The sequence below is a fragment of the Macaca fascicularis genome, chromosome 7, assembly GCF_037993035.2.
Source record: "Macaca fascicularis isolate 582-1 chromosome 7, T2T-MFA8v1.1".
NCBI classification, from domain to species: domain Eukaryota; kingdom Metazoa; phylum Chordata; class Mammalia; order Primates; family Cercopithecidae; genus Macaca; species Macaca fascicularis.
Window position 1 is genome coordinate 85,264,514 of NC_088381.1, and position 22,451 is coordinate 85,286,964.

The window sequence follows — 22,451 nt, forward strand, 5'->3', positions numbered from 1 at the left end:
AACCTCTTTTCCTGTAACTTGGAGCACACCAGTTCAGCTCTGCCATCTGGGGCTGCGCAGAGACCCCTCATGCCCTGGTATCCTCCAAAGTATCCCCTGCACACCTCATACACATAAAGACACTCAGTTCTTCCAGCTGTTTCCTTCATCATCCCCTTCCCTTGCATATGATCGTGCTTCTGGCTCCTGAAGTCCTTCTTAAAACAGACTTCCCATGCTGAACACAAGCCTCTTGGTGCCACTTAACCCCTGAAGGGCATGGCAGGACTAACACTGCCTTCTTCATTACCAAAGATGAGGCTGGTGTTAATAAAGCACAAGAACACACTGGTTTTGTGAGTGTGCAGCTAACAATTACTCCACACCTACGGGATGGTCAGTTCGTTTCATCTCTTATGCCAGCCCTAATCAACTGGCAGTGGCTGCCTAAAGTTAGGAAGGCCTATGAGTTGCAATTCAGTGGAGAAGGGAAGGTCCTGGGATCAATGAGTAATGTCAATGAAGTATGAGAAGGAAGTAAGGACAGATATGCTTGCTGGCAGTGATACTGTCATTAAGTTGCATTTCTCCTCCATCTTGTACATTAGTTGATCTGAGACTTAACTGATATTAAATGCCATCTGGAAAGCTGTAAGGCATATGGCAAGTACATGGACTTAAACACTGACAAAGGGCCTGAAGCCTGGCTCTGCCATTTACCAGTGGCGTGTCCTGGGCCTCATCTTCCTCTCTATAAAATGCAAATACCACTACTATTATAGGATGGGGCAAAAATGAAATGCAATCATTCATTGCTGCATTTGGCCACTTTTCAAGGTGACCAACAACTTCATGGACTCTGAATTGCTGCATACTCTTTTCCTTCCCATCTTGGTGCCATCTCAATGTCTGATGAGCATACTACCTATCTCCACAGCCAAGTCATGACTAAAGCAGTCACACAAGCAGTGATTCCAGTGCCCTCGGGCAGGCAGGAAGCAACTTTCACAGGCAGACTTCCCTCTACTAATACGCATGCATTGGAGTAAGGTTATCCATCTGTTACAAACTCCTTTAACTGCAGCAGTATCCAGCTCACAGTTCTCCATATTTCCCCCATCAGGAGGGCTGAGAGTTTTGCAGAAACCTGAGCAAAATTTTCCATCCTCTATCTTTGCACAATCCTTGGATGACTTCTAGGATTGTCTCTTTTATTTCTGAGAGCTCACAAATTATGTCTGATGAGCCATTCGGGAATGTTTCCTATAAGCAATATTAATATCATAAGTTGAAATGTATGCCATTTGTCTCATTTCCCTTTTGCAAGATGGCATTTGCCTATCTCTGGCATTCCTTCCCTTTCTTCATTGCTCTTTTCCGCAATTATCAATGTGGTCTGGCACTCCCATTTGCAAATAAGTTCTTTTAATTTGGACCAAGAGAGCCAGACTCATGTGAAGCAACTATTGACCTCTCATCACCTCCTCCATCACCCAGGACCTCAGTCCCCACTGGTACAAGGTGCACTGTACATCCCTAGTGTGTGAGGTGAGACTTGCTGGGTCATTGAGATGGTGATGAGCATGCCCATGACAAAATCAGAGCAGGCACTATCTGTCAGCGTGCCCATTGTGTTCAAAAGGGGGCATCTTTACAACCCTTTGCAAATCCCTAAGGTTGAAAGCATGATTGCTTTAGGGTACTCTTTGACTTTCTTTCCCTTTGGTAACCAGCCCTCTTGGCTTTCCTTCCTGAGCCACCTTTTACAAGGAAATGAGTTTTACAGTCACTTTGTAGGAGTTGCTATAAACACGAGGACCACTGAAGACTAAGGCCAGGCAGGTACCAGGCTCAACCCGTAAGAGGTGAACCAGCTTCTCTGGACACATGATTCATGTTGAAGCAAGAAGTGATCTGGTTCCTGGACTTTAGGGTTCATGCTAAACCCCCAGATTCCAGAAGTTTCCAACCAGCATTTGAAGGCTGCTCTGGTCTTCTAGGCCATGGGTAATAATATAACAAATGTGGAAAGAGAAAATGACGATTTTCATACCTGACCCAAGACACCCCAACAGGCTGACCTGCCAACTCCGTATTTCACCAAAAGGGCAGCCACGGGACGAGCTCTTCACACACAGTCCCTGGAAGTGAGGGTGGGAAGAAGACACCCTCTAGGACCCTCACAGTCGCTCACACCTCGGCCTCTGCCCCCAAACTGAAAATAAAAACTGAAAGGGAGACCAAAAAAGGGCAAGAGAGCAAAGTCAGCATTTCACAGACAGGGACCTGTAGTCTGCCTTTTTGGCAAGTCAAAGGGCACCAATAACCAGGCGGGGTGGTGTGAGCCTGTAGTCCAAGCAACTTAGGAGGCTAAGGTGGGAGGAGCACTTGAGCTCAGGAGTATGAGGCTGCAGTGAGTTGCAATCACACCACTGCACTCCAGTCTAGGTGACAGAGCGAGGCCCTCTTTTTTGTGTGTTTGAGGTGGAGTTTCGCTCTTGTTGCCCAAGCTGGAATGCAATGGCATGATCTTGGCTCACTGCAACCTCCACCTCCCGGGTTTAAGCGATTCTCCTACCTCAGTCTCCCGACTAGCTGGGTTACAGGCATGCACCACCATGCCCAGCTAATTTTGTATTTTTTAGTAGAGACTGGGTTTCTCCATGTTGGTCAGGCTGGTCTCGAACTCCTGACCTCAAGTGATCTGCCCACTTCAGCCTCCCAAAATGCTAGGATTACAGGCATGAGCTATCACTCCCCACCACGAGGCCCTGTCTCTTAAAAAAAACGAGAACGTACACACAAAACCGGCCGCTTCAGGAATTTTTAGGGAGTGTCTAACATTCTTCTTCAGTGTTTCCCATAGTTTTGCGGCTTCCTTCCATCTTCTATGTGGAAAACCCCCATTTCACGGGAAACCCCAATTCAAGTTGACCAGCATGTTTCAATACAAGTTTGTAAACATCCAAGAGTTTGATATGCTCAAGTTTAGCCAAAAATGTACCAGGTTTTATAAAGTGCCAAGTCAAATGTTTGGACTAGAGTGAGGTCTCTTTGACAGGTAGGATCAGTGGTGGCTGTACAAGGCACACCTGCTAAGAAACCTGGTCTCCAGGTGGTAGAGGAGGCTGAATGGAAACCTAGCGTCAAATTCCAAAGACAGTCGACAACCCCTGGGAGCCTTCTACCATTGCACAGCCAGCAAATAAAGCATGGCCAAAGAGCAGGGACCAGAGAAGAGATTCCAAAGCCAGGGTATGAAAGCTATCCCGAAAACACCCCTGCAGAACCAAGATGGAAAAAAAGTATTTTGCTTTAACCCACCAAGTTATATACACCTGCAGCTGCAATACTGAGCATTGGACTGAGGAATGAGGTAAACCAAAAGGTCCACCCCTTGGATGCCTTAGCTATTTGTCTCAAACTATCATGTTGTACACGAGTCCCATGGCAGGCCTGAGCCCTGCATTTCCAACCAACAGGCTCCCAGGTGATGCGGCTGCTGCTGGTCCGAGACTACACTGTGAAGTGCAAGGCCCGAGATGAAGTCCTAGGGTGCTTCTCCGCTGTTGTGCAGCACCAAATGTGGGGCTTCTTCACTCTGCCAGATTCTGAACTGGGCATGGGATGTAGGAGTTCTAGATGAAAACTGTTAAATCAGAAAGGATGGCTCAACTGGGGGACGGTATATGGAGGGGGGCTTTGTGAGCTTGTCCTGCTGAGTAATCCAAGTGTGGACCAAGTAGCTGGCAGGAAGTTGGCTGCCTTTTTCTTTATAACTCTCTTCCTGCTGCTGGGAGTAGTTTCTGACATCCCTGGGTGATCACAGAGCATGTGTCACAAAGCTGCACAGGCCCTTTATTAATTCAGATGCTCCCCCAATGCAGAGCCACCAACACAGCCAACTACAGGCTCACTAGGTGTCATTTACCAAAGCAGCACATGCTCCTGTATGGAAGGAATAACAGGAGCATGTGCTCCTGTTGAAGGCTCCCCTGACCAGAAACCAACCCATGCACACCTTTGGGTCGTCAGCAGGCATCTTGTCACTTGTCTTCAGTGTCTGAAGCTGCCTCATGGTAGGCGTCCTTCTGGATCTGCTATGGCCGTGGTAGGGGGATACTATGATCAAGTTTGACTTCTAAAAACTACCACTGTGTGGATGCCCTGTCTTTCTCTTTAGCAATCCACCTGGATGTAATCTGGGAAAGCCATGGCCAAGGTCCAGGCACAAGTTCTGGCCCCGACATGATACACCACAGCATCACAGGGCCCAGCTTCTCCCAGTGGTTGCCTGCCTCACTTCCCTACATCAGCATCAGCAGGGGCCTTGAAAACCCTAAGACTCTTCCCCACCTCAGTTCAACACTGACCAACCTGCCTTCCTTTCATTCTCTCTTGGCTGCTGATACCAATCACAAGTGAGAAGCATGAGTCACTGAGGTTTACTTAGCACAGGTCCTCTCAACACTGTAGAAGTGAGGCTCTGCTTAACAAGAGGATGCCCTACTCATGCTTCCAGCGACTTGCTAAGAAAATGATAACCTCCCTCATTCTATATTCATCTACTGCTGTATATTTTTTTCCAAGAAAGGCCATTCCCAGATCCTCATGCCGGCCCCTGGAAACTACTGTCTGTGCTCTGCTCTGATGTCAGGAACAAAGTGCATGATTCCATGGCTCTCTCAGATCCCCCGAGCCCTTCTGCTGGCCCTCTCTGTCTGCCACTGCCATTTGGCAAAACCACCACCTTTGCGCAAAGTGAGAGCAAGCCATCTGTGACCTCAAACAGATGGAGATGAGAAGGGCCCTTTCCCAGAATGTGCCATTGACTGGGCTGAATCCCCAAAGGCATACAGGTTTCTTCCAGAGGCCACAGGTTGGGCCTGTCCACTACAGGAGAGGTCAGTTCCAGAATGAGAAGAGAATGGTTGACCGGAGCAAGGGCACAGGGACGGCACGGGGAACCCCAGGAGGGGCAGGTCTGGAGAAGTCAGGTATTTGGTTTCAAGTTGTCCACTGGCAGTGGGCAGTAGGTGCACAAGGGGTCCAGGCAGGAAACCAAACACCTGGAAGAATGGGGACACTCCTTCTACAGAGAAAGCTGCATCAGATCACACCCCTGCCACCTGAGTACTAAGGCAACCCTAGCTGTGTAAGCCAAAGGTGTCTTTCCAAGTAAAGGTTAAGTGAGTCCAGTTACCAAGACAGCCACCTGGACAGGGCTCAGCGCTGGCCCTGGTTCTGTTCACGTGTGGAAAGGGCACTGTGCTGTGGCCTGAGCTTCAGGTCCGAGACTCCACTCAGCCACATAGCGCCGTGGGAAGGGAGGTGGCTCACCATCTGCAAAATGACGACTCTGGACATCCCTTCCAGCTCCAAGAACCACTCAGCTGAGGCTGCCAGAAGCTCTGGCACAAGAAAACTACATCGCAGCTAACTGCTGGAAGAGTCTAGAAGTTCTGAGGCGATTTCAGAATCTGGTTCTTTAGCCAAACTCAACTTTCCTCCTGCCTCCTCAAACACCATCTTGGATGTCATTATTTTAGGCAAGGGAATCTACCTGATAATTAAATGCAAAGGATTCCTGGGGCAGAGACAAACACCAGCACAGCGTGTATAACCTGCCTTATTACAGTAACACAACTCTGGGGGCAGAGGAAGTCTCTCCACGGCTGGACTTCCTATCATGATGCTGACATCCAGCCAACAGCTGTTGGGACATGCTGCTCAAAATACAGGTGGGACTGCATGTGCCTGCTTGCTGACAGGCTTTTAAGGCCTGTCTGAGTTTCCCTCCCTCCCAGCCAGGCATCAGGCCTGGCCTGGTGGGATTTGGGAAGGCTGTGGCCGAGGTCCTCTTTGGAACAGAGGCTCTGGGTTTTCCAGACAACTGGAAGAAATGTCGTCGCCTCGCATACGACTCCACATCAATGATGAGACTCCAAAGGAAAGCAATGCAGTTTCTCTGTAACCTGTGAATGCAGGACCATGAGGAATTACTGCTGATGGCAGTAGAGCCATTCAGACAGAGCCCACAGTCACAAATGCTCCTTGCTGCTCTGGTCGCTGCAGCAGCACCTCCCATCCACGATTCTCTGCTGGGGAGAGGCCAGAAGGAAATTCTGCTTTTATTTGTGTGAGAGAAAGGGAGCGGGGAGGAAGCGAGAAATCAGGCAAAGCTGAGTGGGGCAGAGCAACAGCTGTCCCATGGGTCCTCCACAGTCACAAGCTCATTCTATCACGGCCAAGGCACCAGGAGGTTCATGGCTTGTCAAAATGAAGAACCCTACAAATCTCACCAGCAAAACACCCTGATATGACTTACACATTGCAAGCCTCATGTAACCTATAAATATACATACCTTCTATATACCCATAAAAATAAAAAATCAGTAAAATATAAATACACAAATAAAAGGAAATAAGACCTGCATATTTTGAACAACTCTGGAATTTGGGTAAGGACTGCCATGCCCAGTGGATGCTCACACACTGACTTTGATGCAGGGGCCAAGTGCAGAGGAAACTGTATTCAGGAATCACTCCAAGCTCCCCAGAGGGAAACCTGAGAGCCCTTAAATGCTGCAAGCGCCACCAATTACCCTTCAGCAGAGAAGGGAAGACTGCCTGAGGCTGTGAGAGCTAAGTGGGAACTGGGGATGAGGCCCAGGCAGGAACCTGCTGGGAAACCTGTCTAGAGCCTGTCCAAGGCTCCAGCCCTTCCTGGGGGAAGGCGCCCCCTTTTCTGTTCCTCTAGGAAGGCCAACCCCTATGTGAACACAACCACAACTGCCCTAATTCCAACTAGAACAAAAGCATGCTCCCTCTCCCTCCAGGATTTCCAAACAGTTATGACATTCCCAGAAACCCTCTCTCCGCGTACCTTCCTTTCAACGCTGGCCCATCTGATGTCTGTGCTGGGTGCAGCACTGTGTCGGGTGCTGCACCTACTGGGTGCAGCACTAAGGCCAAACATTTGAGGCAGGAGCAGCCACCACCCATGGCCATCTGCTGGTGGGCTACCTGCCTGCCTAGATCTGTCCTGTGTCCATTCTGTGTCCCCACAGCACTGTGCCGGCTGGCTTCTTCTTAATACAAATCACAGACAAGCATTTCCATGCTTCACACATCTGGATAATGGCTTGCTTTCCTTCCTGTTCTGGGACTGAGACAATTTCTTTTCATTTGAACCATGTCAACTCCAGTTATGAGAGCATTTCCCTCGCATGGCTCTCTCCCCGCCTTCCCTCCTCCCCATCACAGCCCAGACACGCGTCCACCCACTGCCCACGGACCACACTTCTCAGGGATCAGATTCCTTCACATTCTGAGCTGCAGGCCAGGCAAGCACGTCCTTAGCCAATGTGGCATCCTTCCCGACGTCCACTGTCCCAAACTCACCTTGGCACAGCATCACATCTGGCTGGAAGCATCCAAAGTAATGAAAATTAGAGGAGACCGAGTTTCACCTGTAGCTGGTGGCATCCCCACCTGCCCTCTGTCCTTGCAGGGCCCACCTATCCCTCTACCTGCTTTCCTGCCTCATCCGGGTCCAGGCTTCTGCCCGGCCCATTCTTCCAGGGGCTTCACCACAGGTCACTTTACGCTTTGTGCCATGCCCTCCTTGAGGTCTCCTGGGAGCTGATGGAGTAGAGACAGGACTAAGCCTGTCTATGGTAGCAACATTCAGAATGGCCGGGTCCCGAGTGCTCACTCGGAAGTGGCGAGGCGCATGGAACTCAGGGTGACCGAGAGAGAGAGGTGAAGCGGGCAGGTTATTTTTAGCATGGCCGGGCTCAGCACTGAAGGATACCCCGTGTTGGCTCCCCAGCACTGGGGCCTTGGAGGCATCGGGTAAAGAGACGGTGGCAGGAACGCGGGCGAGGCCAGAAAGAGGAACAACGAGACCCCTCCAATGTTGCGTCTTCCGCGGTTCTCCACCTGGGATGTGAGGAATCTCTTGGAGAGCCTTCCTGAGCTTCCTCCCCCAGAGCGAGCGCATCAATCAATGGTGGGTGAGGCTGGGCCACTGCATTTCTAGACACCCAGTGCTCCTCCTGTGCATCACTGCCAGGCATCATCTACGCCAAGTTCCCAGCTTTTGTCAAGACAGTGTTTTCCAGAGGCCACAGGCTTGGCCTCTCCACTACAGGAGAGGTCAATTCTAGAATGGAAAGAGAATGGCTTTGACCGAAGCAAGGGCACAGGGATGCCAGGGGAAACCCAAGGAGGGGCAGTTCTGGAGAAGCTCCTCCCCAAGGAGAGGCTGCAGGAGGCTGAGCACATGCATGGCGCTGGTGCCACTTGGGCTGGAGACCTTCCATGGTTTGGGCTGGCTCCCAAGGTCAGGCATTTATTGAACCCTGATCTGGCTCAGGCTTATCTAACAGACACTCCTCAATTCAACAAAGGCAGAGGTTTATTTTCCACAATGAGAAAGCTTTTTATTTTTCTATATAAAGATATATCCTTTTTGTTTTTCTGAGCGGGTGGTGGATGGTGCACAAAGCAGACTCCCTCCCTTCTATTGTCACCCCACCTAGAAGGTCCTGTCTCTAGACATCTCCCAGGAGCTTGCTGCCTTACCTGATTGAGATGCAGGCAGGCACAGGGTCCTGGGCTTACCTAGGCCCAGAACGACCAGTGGACACTTGGTTCTGTGCCCGCCTGCCTGCAGCTGCACTAGAACCAGCTCCTCCTGCCAGGCATCTCCCCTGGACCTAGCTGCAGCATACCAGACCCACTTCCCTCGAAACACAAGGCACTCTCAGCAGCCTTCATAGAGCTATGCACTTTCTTTTATACTGGAGCTTCCAAATCACAGCCAACAATAGATGCTACAATTCCAACAGCTGCATTACACCCAGTCACTTTAAAGTCACACTAAAGTTACTGCCAACTCCCTCCTTGATCTGGGTTTTATTTTTGCTTTTTCTCATGGGCAGTCAGCACAGAGCTGAGCTTCTACCCGTCATCAGGGGTCAGTCCTTCCCATGATCAACCAGTTAAGCCTGAAAAGCAGGGGCCTGAGAGAAACAAATGCTTACTTCTGGCTTTTCCTCTTTCTCTTTAAAACCAAACTGTGATTGGCATATTGGATGCTGACATCCAGGACAAGGCACCCTGTCCTGGTTTCTTGAAGGAGAAAACCTGGGGCGTGTCATCCCAGCTGGGCTGTTTCTCTCAAGGAACTGCCCCCTTTCCATGGATCCTGTCTTAACAAGGATCAGCCGGTAAAAGATGCCTGTTGTAGCTATCTTCCCATGTGCAGGGGCTGCTGTTTTCTAATGATCACCGTGGGATGGAGAAAGGCAAAAGGAGACCCCGGCTAAATACAGTCACTTTAAGGTGCATTTCTCAAGTTAACGCTATGGAAAGGGACACAGCTGTCTTCCTCACACTTAACACGGCCAAGATTTCTAATTACTAGCTGAACCCAAAGGTAGCACACAGCTGCCCATCAGAACAGCCTTTCATGGGCAAGAAGGCAACCAAGGGCATGCGTTTGCATTTAGGAACCTCCAGGCTGTTGTCAGCATGACTGCTGCTCAGCTTGGACTCTGCCTCCAGGCAGCAGCAAGGGGGGCCCTTCCACAGCTTCTCACACAGCACCTGCACCAGGACTTGCCATCCCCCAGCTCCTGTCCACAGCAGAGCTGGGGAAGTCTTCTGCAGCCCGCTCCTTTGTCAGGGCAGAGAATCAGAAAGCTGTTACTCGAATGAATCCACAGCTTCAGCTCAGCGGTTACAAGGAAGTTAATGATGATATATGAGAGGCAGGATCCTTGAGAAGGCCCCAGGCAGGGAGCTTTTAAAGTCTCAGATTCATTTATGTATTAATATGTAAATGGAGCCTGTTCCATGCTTCTGGAAAACCACAAAACTACTGATCATTTTCATTGGCATCACTTTCATTCTAATAGTCTCAGACTTATGTTAATTAAATAACTGGCCCATTGTTTGGTCTCAAAAAAAAAAAGAAGCTGTCAATCTCATCTACGGTACTCAAGTGTCCTAGGGAACCTCTCTCCATGATATGGTCATTGTCCTTGGTCAGCCAGCAGCAGCTATACACATGGACATTTACCTCCCTTAAACTGAGAGTACCTTGGTTTTTGACTCTACAAGTTCTCTTCTTTATTATTTATTTCATGTAATTTATATCCTTATTTTAATGGGCCTATTGCAGTATGTATAATCATATAAGTGATCCCAAATCATATTAAGTAGTAACTACAAATTTTAAAGAAGCAATACTAGTTTCCTAACCTGTAAAGTAAAAGCTACATAATACCTACCTCATAGGACTGACCCAATGGCATGATAAACACACAGCATCTCACACAGTACCCTGCACACAGTAGGTGTTCAATACATGAGAGATCTGATCCGAGTTAAACATCACTAGTATGTTATTAATTCATGGCCAAAGCAGCATTATTGATATTACCATGGCAAGAACTTTAAATTTAATTATAATTTAGGACCTATTTGATTGCAAATTGGATTAGAGCCAGTTTATTGTACCAAATAAATTATGTTTGAACTATTTAAAATAAAACCATGCATACAAAGAGACGCTAGAAAGAGAAGAGGGAGGAAAATATAATTCCAGGATGTAGATGAGTTAATTGCTGAAAATGAGCCCTAAATCTAGCTTTGTGTTTTCTGACAGCCAACGCAGAAACAAAATCATGTTAATCTGTGCAACTCATTGTTTGATAAGCGGAACATGTAGCTCATACAGAAGCGGAATCTTTTTCCTGACAATCAGATTTTAGGGTAGCTGCTCACACCAATCGCCCTACGAAGCACGTTAGGTGACAAACAGAAGAGCCGCACCTTTGCGTGCTATGTGCAAAGGCACACACGCGGACACCTTCCCTCCAGAAATGTTTCACTTTACCACATTCCATGGTAAGGGACCAGTGGGTGAGCCACCTGGAGACTTTTTCCACATAAGCTAAGGAGTATGGAGTTTAATGGATCCACTGTATTCCAAAATATAGAACAGTTTTCACGTTTTGCGTCTGTGAAACAGCCTGGCCGGTGACTTCGCTGAGCGTACAGGTTGGTCTTGGCCTTTTCCAGCAGCCCATATAGCCTGGAACCAGAGCCCGGTAACCAGAGGGGCCTGCGGATGGGGAGGACATGGCTTCATCCTCGGGGATCTGCTTCCCAACACTTGTGACTAATCAAAGTTGACAGACTTCCCTGGGAAACCTGTAATTACCCGAAGAGGGGGAGGGCCAAATGCTAGCAAGATTTATTGGCTTTGATTAACAATAAGGTGTTTGTTTTTGTCGGTAATTAGAGTTGAATAGCAAGCTATAAAGAGTCCTCCAAGAAATTCTAAACAGTCTATAGCTAAAGGGTACTAAAGTGTGTTTGAATCTAACCATTCATCTTTGCAGACCTCCGGTGCAGGGAGGCCAGTGTTTGATCCGGCACACTCGAACAGGTCATCAGGGAGAAAATGGCCCTCTGTATTTTTAATGTCTGATGAGAAAAGACCTCCATGCAGCATGTGTGCACCCACACATACGTGCAAATGGCACTTAGCATGTGCCATGCTGCTGGATGCTGGCGTGGGACATTGCAGTTCACGTAACTATAGCTCAACTCACCTTATTTAAATTGACTATTCAAAGGCCCATAACAGCTCGGGTGTTGGTAAGTACTCTGATATCCCTGCATCCTCATAATGATTAGGAAATTGATTCTTAGGTACTATGGCATGCTGGTGGGGTCAGTCCCTTGATGGTGGGAAGATGTTTGCCAAACTCATTCTGATTTATGGCTTTTTTCCCCAGCAGATCACTCTTGGATACAGGATTTTAAGAACTCAGATACAAATAATTAATTGCAAATTAATGCAGTTGAACTTCATTTAAAATGCAGTTGACTAATATAAATGCAGTTGAACTTCATTTAAAAAACAGTATGGGCAAAGAATTGTCAACAGTATTTTTAAAAATAGTGTCAAGATGAGACAACTGTGTACTCAGAGACAACTTGTCATCTTGCTTCACCAGGTCCTGGGTCAATAACATGGGATTTCCTCCCTACCCCAGGAAATGCGCACAACATTATTTCCACTCTCTGTACCTACTCACATTATGACACACAATAGGTAGGGAAAGGCCAACTACCAAACCCCTCAACAGGAATGGAAACAATTAAGATGGCACTAGATAAACCAAAACAACAACAAAAACATGCAGCCAAAAAAATGGATGAGTCCATGTCCTTTGCAGGGACATGGATGAAGCTGGAAACAATCATTCTCAGCAAACTAACACAGGAACAGAAAACCAAACACTGCATGTTCTCACTCATAAGTGGGGGTTGAACACTGAGAACACATGGACACAGGGAGGGGAACATCAGACACTGGGGCCTGTTGTGGGGGTGGGGGACTAGGGGAGGGATAGCATTAGGAGAAATACCTAATGTAGGTGATGGGTTGATGGGTGCAGAAAACCACCATGGCACATGTATACCTTTGTAACAAACCTGCACGTTCTGCACATGTATCCCAGAACTTAAAGTATAATTTAAAAAGAAAAAAAAAAAACAGCAAAAACAAAACAAAAAGGTCATAAAATCAATTCAGTGGATGTGGACCAGCATTTTAAAAAGTGAACAGAATATAAACTCACTAAAAGTCATCACTCATAAACAAACAAAAAGTAAAGCCACAGATATGGCAAATGCTTGAGAAAAACAATTGCTTTTATACTCCTTCTTATACATTGACTTTACTCTCATAAAAACTAGAGTTAACAGCTGAGACCCCAGGCATCTTACTGTGTAGGTCATTAGGAAACCTTTACAATAAGTTTCCCCCAAGAACTAGATTTCCATTTAATTATGTTCTATTCAATCCAATATAAACCTTTCCACTGTTCTGCATGCTCTGGCCTCCTCAATTTAATTTTCTTTTAAGTTCTTAAGCAGTCATACCACAATCTTTCCTTCAGAGAAACATAAAACAGACACCTACTCTAGGAAAAAGAATAACCCTCAGGTCACAGTTTTAGCATTATCTGGCTTTCTGCCACTTGAGGCTTCCTGCAGGTGATCACAACCTGGGGCCAGCCACTCAACAACCCCTCCAGGAGGTTGCCTCAGACTCCCCCTAAGGCAAGCTCTAAGGTTCTATGGTTACTTCATCCTAAAGAGAAGAATCGCTGCATGCAAAGACTCTCATCCACAGCTGTTAATTCTTCAAAACTAAGACACTAAATTCTACATTCAGAAAGTTGGACTTTAGAATTGGCAGAAAAGGAAATGGAAAGTCAATAGTATAAAGATCCATCCCATTATGTGAATAATAGACTTGGAGTGAATCAAAGATCATGCTCATCCCGGAAAGAAGTACAACTAAATAAGGACATCCTGAGAAGAACCTCTTCTCTCTACTCTGTTGGCTTTAAGAATAGATGTGCACATGAAATTAACATTTCAACTCTCCAAGCCAATCAGTGCAGTAATCTCGTGGGGTCCCTGAGGGTTGGGACCCTAGTGTACTGACCTGGGTCCTTTATTGCAGAAGCAGCAAAGGCATAGAGCAGCACTGTTTTAGAACTTACAGAATTCAAGTGAAAAATCTGTATTCAAAAAAGGATTGAAAGAAAACAGGACGACACAGAGTCTGATACTTACTTGTGGCCCAGCTCATGGGCGATGGTAAAGGCCAAATTGAGACCATTGTCTTCGGCAAGCACACACTTCCTCTTAGCACTGCACACACCTCCTAAGTAAGCAATTCCTGCAGCAGAGACACAAAACACATCCTCTTCAGAACGCGGGAGGCCCTGGTCTCGCCAGGCAAGTCCGCACGGTCAACAGCACACACGGTCAACGTCACACACAATCGAGGCAGGCACACTGGGACAATGCTGACTATGAGTCTCAGCCCATATGGGAAGGGTTTGTGTATGATGCTTTTGTGTTCACCCAACAAAAACAATAACCACCACAAGCATCCATCAGGCATCTAATACGCGTCAGGGGGTGTGCTGAGTCATGTACTCATAGCACCTAACTTAATCCTCATGACCCGGGATGAGGGAAACTGAGGTTTGGAAAGGAAAGGTAACTCTCCCAAGGTCACCTGGATGGGCACCCAGTGCTGGGATCCTACACCAGATCTGTCTAACTTCAGTGCCCGGGGCTGGGACCAAGTGAGGCCAGCCAGGCAAGGCACCCAGGGTATAAGATTTAAGAGGCCCTGGCTCTCAGGCAATGCCCCTGCACCCACACACCCTGAGAGGGAGGAAGCACCTCCTCACACTGCACATCCCGGGCGTGAGCTGGGTTCTGTGCTGGGTCTCATGGACAGCAAGCCCCGGAAGGCTGTGCAGAATGTTCTGAAAATGCTTCAGGAGCCCTTGAGAGAGGAAGACCCAGAGAAAGTGGAGCCAGCGCTGGGAGAGCCAGGGCCTTGAAGTCCTCAGTGAGGACTAGCCCGTGAGCCAAATGTGTGTCTCCACACACATGTGCTTGCCCCAAGGACTTCACTCTAAGACAGGAAACCCGAACCATACACACCAGGAGAAATGCAATGCAGGGCAGTGGAGGCTGGTCCCAAGGATGGGCGGTGTTGGTGGTACTGCAGGCCAGCCACTGCAGGAGAGGCAGGCGTTTTCCAGGGGAGGAAGGCGGCTCTGGCAAAGGGACGTGTGGGAGGACACGGGGCCCTTGGATGCCAGCCCCTCTGGGGAATGCTGGGAGGGTGGCCACGGCAGGGGTGGGGAGGGCAAGCCCATGCTGGCCACACTTCTGGGGACTGACCCTCCAGGGCTCCCCACCACAGCACTCCCTGCACCCAGGAAAGACATGTCTCACCCCGCAGGGACTGCAGGGCTTCTCAACAGGGCCTGCTAGGAAACCTGACATCTGCCCTCCCATGGGCGTTTAACCCCGAGGACAGTTCCTCGATATGCCCCTGTGTGATACACAAGCGGATGGTGGAATGGGGTGGCTGTGGGAGCTCAGTACTCCCCTGACTGTGCCGTCACATTGGGCGTGGTGGGCAGCGGCTCTGCTGGCATAGCACCATGGAGTGGATGGAGGCTAAACACAGCTGGACTCTGCCCATCAGCCCCATGCCCTGGATGGGCTGTGACTACCCAAGGAAGGAGCACCTGCTCTCCACCATGGGCTGTCCCTCTGTCGAGCTGCACACTGCTCCATTCTGAGGGCTCCTTCCATGAACTTGCCTGAGATGTCTCAGGAGGGAAGGAGTTGGCAGAGGGCAGGGGAGAATGGGACAGGGGAACCATTTCATTAAAAACGAGCCCTCCTCCCTGCTCCCAAAGAGCTAAACCAGCATCCTCTTCACTGATGTCCAAATCAAACTGCTGCGGAGCTCAGCCACACACAGGGTGGCCCCTCTGATGTGGTGTGGCTCTGTGTTCCCACCCAAATCTCATCTCGATTTGTAATCCCCATGTGCCAGGGAGGGACCTGCTGGGAAGTGATTGGATCATGGGAACAGTTTCCCCCACGCTGTTCTTGGGATAGTGAGTTAGTTCTCATGAGAGATGATGGTTTTAGGAGTGTTTGGCAGTTATTTCCCCGCCCCCTCCGCTGCACTGTGAAGAAGGTGCCTGCTTCCCTTTCCCCTTCAGCCATGATTGTAAGTTTCCTGAGGCCTCCCCAGCTATGTAGAACTGACAGTCAATTAAACCTCTTTCCTTTATAAACTACCCAGTCTCAGGTAGTATCTTTATAGCAGCGTGAAAAAGGACTAATACATCCTCCTTCCTCGTCCTCTCCACGAGGCACAGAGGAAGCTCACATGGCCTGGCTCCACAGAGGTGTGGCTCCAGGGCTCATGTTCCACACACTGGGCCCAGGTACCTCACTGTGGGTCTATTTTTATTTGGAAACATGCAGTGTGCTTAGTTAAAAATAAATAAAAGACAAATTAAATGTTATTTTGCCTCAAGATGCTTTTGTGGCCACGTGGATGTCACAACTCAGCAATGCAGACTATTGAAAAGAGCAACACGACAACCAGAAAGGATGCAATGTGGTTTCTCAGTACCTTCAAGGTCATTATTCTGGTTTTGTTTAAAAATGTTTTGTGGGTTGCTTTTACAAGTCTACCAGTGAGTAGGTGGAATGCTGCTACATAGCCCTGATGGTATGTGCACGTGGCCCACGTGGGTGCATGCACACGCTCAGACACACACCCAGCAGTGCCCACCCAGCCCTGGCTGCAGCCTCTCTGGGTCAACGAATCAATGAGAAACAATCAGATCTGCACACCCTGGAGAAGTTGCCTGGTGAGGGGGAAGGGAGACACAGTGAGGCCAGATGTGCTGAGCTTGCTGTCCTGAGTGTGCCTGCCATGGGCTCTGATACAGAACTGGCAGACCTCACATGCCACACAAACACTTCCCCCTGGCCTCAGCCACACTCAGCATTCGGAGGAGGCAGCCCTGACTTTCCACTCTAATTAGGTAACGTGCAATGCTAGAGGAACAGTGAAGCAAGGAGCCTTCCAATAATTGCATTTTAATTTTTCCAAGGTGCAGATGATTTTTTTTTTTTTAACTAGAAAACAAAGAATCAGTTTATTTACAAGAAATGCTATTGCACAAAGGTGGATTAAGGTCTAATGCTTTTAATGATTTATTCCAATCGTGACCAGCCTGGTCATAAAACTGAGCAAGGAAAAACACATAAAAGAAACAGCTCCTGACAACAGAGCACAAGAGCTGTGTGTTTATGAGATGAGGTGGAAATGCTTAGAATGCACAAAACAAAGTCTGGAGAAAATCCCAGGTTGTTGTAAAATAAGAGCTACGGGGGGAATAAACGGTAATTAAGTCATCCAGCTTCAGCAGAAAACAAAGCCCACCACTATTCCATGTTACTAAAAAGAAACTGCAGTCTAGGGAAGGCAGAGCCCTGGAGACTCAGAGATACCCCCACCATCTCAGGCTGCAGAAGGCACCAAGCTAGAAAAACCCACCAAATCCCCATGCTGGTGCTTGTCAAGAAATGAGGAAAAACCAGTTTTCTCTGTATTGATTTATTAAAAACTGAGGTCTGTGACACTACAGTTTCGCAGTCAGTACACTGCTAACTTCAGTGCTGATGCTGTGGAACCTTCCAAGGTAACTGGAATTCCCTTAACGCTGAGGTGAGGCTTTTAGACCCTGCAGTGGTGCTTTCACCAGCTTTCACATCCAGCATTCTATGATTTAAAATTCTCCACAGATCACAGAACTTATTTAAAAATTTTTAAAAACATCAATTCCACATGTTTGCATAGTTTCTTGTAACAAAAGGGAGGCAGAAAGGCAACTGGAATTTATTAGTTGTGCCTCTAAATGGGCAAGACTGCTCTGAACACTCAACACTCCCTTGCTTGGCAAGTATGACTGGTCCCATTTTATAGATGGGGAAACAGAGGCTCTACTACACCCCTGACAACAAGTGTGTGCTTGTGTCCTAAATGGTGGCTCACTCCAACTCTACTACACCCCTGACAACAAACACACTCTTAAAAAAATCTGAAACACAGATGGTAAAAATGAAGGGGTGTGGGTCAGGCACAGTGGCTCACACCTGTAATCCCAGCACTTTGGGAGGCTGAGCTGGGAAGATCGCCTGAGGTCAGGAGTTTGAGACCAGCCTGGCCAACATGGTGAAACCCCGTCTCTACTAAAAATACAAAACTGGTGGGGAGTGGTGGTGACACCTGTAATCCCAGCACTTCGGGAGGCCGAGGTGGGCAGATTGCAAGGTCAGGAGATCGAGACCATCCTGGCTAACATGGTGAAATCCCGTCTCTACTAAAAATACAAAAAATTAGCTGGGTGTGGTGGCAGGTGCCTGTACTCCCAGCTACTCGGGAGACTGAGGCAGGAGAATGGCATGAACCCGGGAGGTGGAGCTTGCAGTGAGCCGAGATCGCACCACTGCACTCCAGCCTGAGTGACAGAGCAAGACTCCTTCTAAAACAAAACAAAAACAAGACAAAAAAAACCCACCCAAATTAGCCAGGCATGGTGGCAGGTCCCTGTGGTCCCAGCTACCCCAGAGGCTGAGGCAGGAGAATCACTTGAACACGGGAGGTAGAGGTCGCAGTGAGCTGAGATCCATCACTGCACTCCAGCCTGCGTGACACAGCAAGATTCCGTCTCAAAAAAACAAAAAAGAGGGGGTGTAATGAGTTCTTCTGAAACCTGGGGCAGCTCATTTAATTTATCCAGAGAAGAGGCTCCCATCCACTAGCTCTGTGACCCATCTTCCCAGCCATGCCAGCACAACACAGGTGCTCATCTGTCTTCTTTCTCTTCCTTTTCTCAGTAGAAGCATAATTTTATAGAGAAAACTGGATGAAGATGATTAATCAGTTTCTTTTTCAGTAGAAAACTACATGATATAAGCTCATAACTCTTTATCTCAGGGCTGACCACTCAATCCTCTCTAGATTTAAGGAATAAACAACAAACAACTGTCTAAACTCTGATTGATGCAGTAAGTTATTGCATATAAGCCATCTGCAGCTGGTGGCCTTGCTGCCCATTAGTCCAACCTTACAGGGTCTGCCTTTGAGAGACATGGCTCCATTTTTCCCACCAACTGCTCAACTACCAAACACTGTCACGGTTATTGCTGGAACATCAAGCTGTCAGTCACAAGAGAGCAACTGGCATCTGCCCATACACCAACCATAGTCATGGATACTGAATTGCAGATTCACGCTCACTGACAAGTCCTTGTTTCTTGCAAACCTAAGTGGATATGGGTGTGATCTGAACGGGTGAACAGCACTTAGGAGCAAATGTCTTAGAGTCTAGGATGTGACAAAGGAAAACTAACTACAAAGGAATAATAAAGTTGGACCCCTACTTCACACCACATTTAAAATATAAGTCAAAATGAATTAAAGAGCTAAATGTGAGTGCTAAAACTATAAAACTCTTAGAAGAAAACTAAGATGGAAATCTTCCTGACCTTGGTGTAGACAAAGCCTTCTTAGCTATAACATCAAAAACACAAGTGGGGGTGGGAAAATCCTAACCTCTTGCAACAGAAGAGTGGCTGAGGGGGAAGGGGCTGGGATTGAGGTGGGGAGTCACCTTCATTTCCACTGCCAGCCCAAGCAATGAATATGCTGGCACATTCTCCGAGGAAGCTTTCCCGACTTTCCCCTTGGCAATTGTGGTTTTCTGTGGACTGGGAGTCATCCAGCAGTTATGACCTTGCAGGCTAACTCAGTGTGTTGGTTTGTGTGTTATAATGCCATGTGAGCTGTTGCTTCGTGATGGGGTTTCTTGGTTATGGGTCAGAATCAGGAAAGGCTACTTGTGGGCCTTGCTCCCTAGGGTTAATGAGACCACAGCTTAGGACACAGATGTCCTTGGCTTCGGTTTCTCAGGCATCTCCAGGATCCTGGACTTTGGGAGGAGATGCCGTCTCTGGTAAGAGAATCACACGAGTTCCCACAGATGACTCGAGGGTCCTGGGCTGGAGGAGTCACTCCTACGAGATAACATTTTCATGTGTTCTGCGAGTTAAGCGTAAGTGGAGGAATAAACTGGCCCTTGGATTTACAAGTTAGAATCAAAAAGTTTATGCCAACAGTTTGCTCTAGAAACCAAAACACGCCGGGAGAGGGGAAGGAAGGAGAAATGCACAAGTGGTGATGTTCAAAAGGCCACAACCAACTTGAGCCAAGTGCGTGGAGATATCATGCAGACTACCCACCCAGACTACCCAGAGAAGATGACGCTCATGTCAGCAGGACCTGTCACATGGGAGGGGTTCTCCAGGGAGCAATGTAACATTTGTCAAATCACAGTGTGCCTCTCTTCAGAGAACCCCACAGAGTCTCAGGGGCTTCTGAAACAGGCCCTGATGCCCACCAGAAATGGTCCCAGGCAGGTTCACCTCAGGACATCATAGGATCCTTGAAAATCTCTTATCTTGACAAACGCTTTGTCAAGTGTTTCCTGATGGCCTGTATGTGACAGGCCTCGTGCCGGGCAGAGTCGAAGCTGAGCAGGCGCAGGCCTAGGAGAAGCAGCCTCCGGGCCACTGCAGCAAGAAGACAAAGCAGCCTGTAGAAAGATGAGCAGGGATGTTCCAAGCCAAGCACCAGGGCCTGAAGGGTGGGTGATCGATCGGGTCTCTGAAAGACAGCTGCGCCAGTGACCCAGCCCAGATCTGGCCTCTCCAGAGGGCAAACAAGTGGAAACTGGAGAGGAAGCTCCACACTAAGCCGTGCACTCACTGATCCCTGTTCCTCCCTCTGGGTCACCTGTCACAGCTGAGAGGCCCTCACCGAGCCACACCCTCATTCTGACTACTCTCTGAGCAAACTTTCCCGGACCACGGGTGGCTCCCTGTGTGGGGAGCACCTGCAGGCAGCACCGTGAATGCAGCAGGTGATGAGCGTCTTTGAGCTGCCTTTCAGGAGACCTCTGGACCTCTGTGGGTACTCCCTGGCCACCAGAGAAGAACCCTGTCTTCTAGCATTTAGCATTCAGGAAACACAACCCCCGACCAGCCTGCTGGATGGCTGTACCTCAGCGGCACTGCACCGTCGCCTGTGTGCAGGTTCCGGTGTGTGCACACGTGAGTGTACGTCTGTAGACACGGGCATGGCCAGGACACCCTTCCCCTAACTGGAAGCATGAGGCTGATGCCCACACTCACTCCTACAGCAATGGACCCTAGTGAATGTTGAAAGCTATAACACACTCACATTCTCTATCAACTGCACTGCTTGGTACTTACTTTGGTCAATAATTTTAAAATGAACTTGGCTTAGTCCCACTTCAATGACAGCTTTTAGCCTCCTCTATCTTCTCTCACTGTAAATGTTTCCCCTTTGCTGGTGGGTTAGAATGCCCTCCCTCTCCCTAGGGAAAGCTGGGGTTTTAGGTGGGGGTGAGGCTGAGAAGAAGTGTGATATGTTTTGGCTAAAAATAATCTCCTCCATGTGGGGAATGGGACAACTAAGTCTTCCATGGGGTCAGATATCCCCCAAGGGAATCTGGGAATGAATCGAATCTCCCTTCGGAGTTTCAAATGCAACCTGGAAGGAGGGGCACATTCCTGACTCAGCCTTCCCAAGGCAGCTGTCTGAGGTGTGTGCCTAGAATCATAATCTTTCTCAACATTTCTGTTTGAATCACATTTATTAGAGTAGCCACAGGCAGGGCCATGAGTGAGGGCTGCTAAACTGAGATGACAGCCAGAGCCAGGAAGAAGGCAGAGTAGGGGCTGGTAAGAGCAACCACATGCATTTTAATCATGCTCACTGTTATGAGCTAAACTGTGTCCCCTTGAAATTCAGAGGTTGAAGCCCTAATCTTCAATGTCCCTGTATTTGCAGACAGGGCCTTCAGGGAGGTAATGAAGGTTAAATGAGGTCAGCAAGGTGGGGCCCTGATCCAACAGGTCTGGTGTCCTTATAAAAAGAAGAAGAGACACTAGAGGTATTTCTCCCTCCCTTTCTCTTTCCCTCTCTCCAAGTGAGCACAAGAGGGCAGGTGAGGACACAGTGAGAAGGCAGCTGTCGACAAGCCAGGAAAGAGATTCCTTATCCCAAACCAGTCCTACTGGCACTGCAGAGTTCCAGCTTCCAGACCCGTGAGGAATAACTGTCTGCTGTGTAAGCTGCCCAGTCTGCAGTATTCTGTAAGAGGAGCTCTAAACAGGCTAATACACCCAGAGCGCACCCCGGGTCCCCACAGAAGTACCCTGGGTCCCCTTGCTCACACAGGTAACCGACAAGCGTGGTGACCACCAGAACTCACCATGCTCATTTGCCACACAGCACTGCAGCCACCTAACGCGCCATGGGCTTGGCCTCGATGTTCACAACGTGGTTTAATAACAAGGAACCGACCTGGAAAGCTGTAGGAGCGTCAGGTTGAACTAGTTACAAAAATGCTTGGTAGAGAAGAATGAAAAATATGGTGGAGTGGGGGTGTTCTGTATTTAAAATCATATAACACCTTAGCCAGCTGCATCTGTAGGCAGAGAAGTGCCATCCCTCAGTCATTTTACAATGGGGTGCCTTGCAAGTTACAGCCAGGGATGTCCATCAGGAGACACTAAGGCACTGGGAAGGGAGGTGAGAGAATCACAACAACATGCGTGTAAGTGATGTGGACCCATTGCTCACATCATCAGCTATTTCTATTTGCAGGAGACTCCCCAGAAATCCCCAGGCCTTATGAGATGTTCTAAAAACACTCAAACACAGCCTTGGAGGGAGGAGCCAGTTTTAAAAGACTCTTATAAAAGTAACATACTGCTCGGTCTGAAGAATCAGAGGCTAAAATCATCTCTTCAAGTCCCCAGAAAATCCCAAAGAACTCCAGGGGAAGGTGGTGATGGGCCAGAGAGCTCTGGAAGCTTCCAGGTCTGTTGCGAGCCACACCTGGCACAGAGTAGGCTCTTCCAGGTCTGCCGGGAACCCACGAGCC

The 22,451-nt window shown here is 48.4% G+C and overlaps 1 protein-coding gene across 7 annotated transcripts in view; it reads right to left on the bottom strand.

Moving 5' to 3' along the window:
- Positions 1-22,451, bottom strand: part of ADAMTS17 (ADAM metallopeptidase with thrombospondin type 1 motif 17) — a 363,322-nt gene that overhangs the window by 208,770 nt on the left and 132,101 nt on the right. For 6 of the 7 annotated variants that reach the window (XR_012415486.1, XR_012415487.1, XM_015453452.4 and 3 more), the window contains exon 8: positions 13,651-13,756. The exons of the other annotated variant lie outside the window; for it this stretch is intronic. Coding sequence is in view for 4 of the 6 variants with exons in the window: in XM_015453452.4 (XP_015308938.1) it covers positions 13,651-13,756 (106 nt within the window). In the remaining 2 variants the exon portion in view is untranslated. The remainder of the gene's footprint in view (positions 1-13,650; positions 13,757-22,451) is intronic. 7 annotated transcript variants of the gene reach the window in all.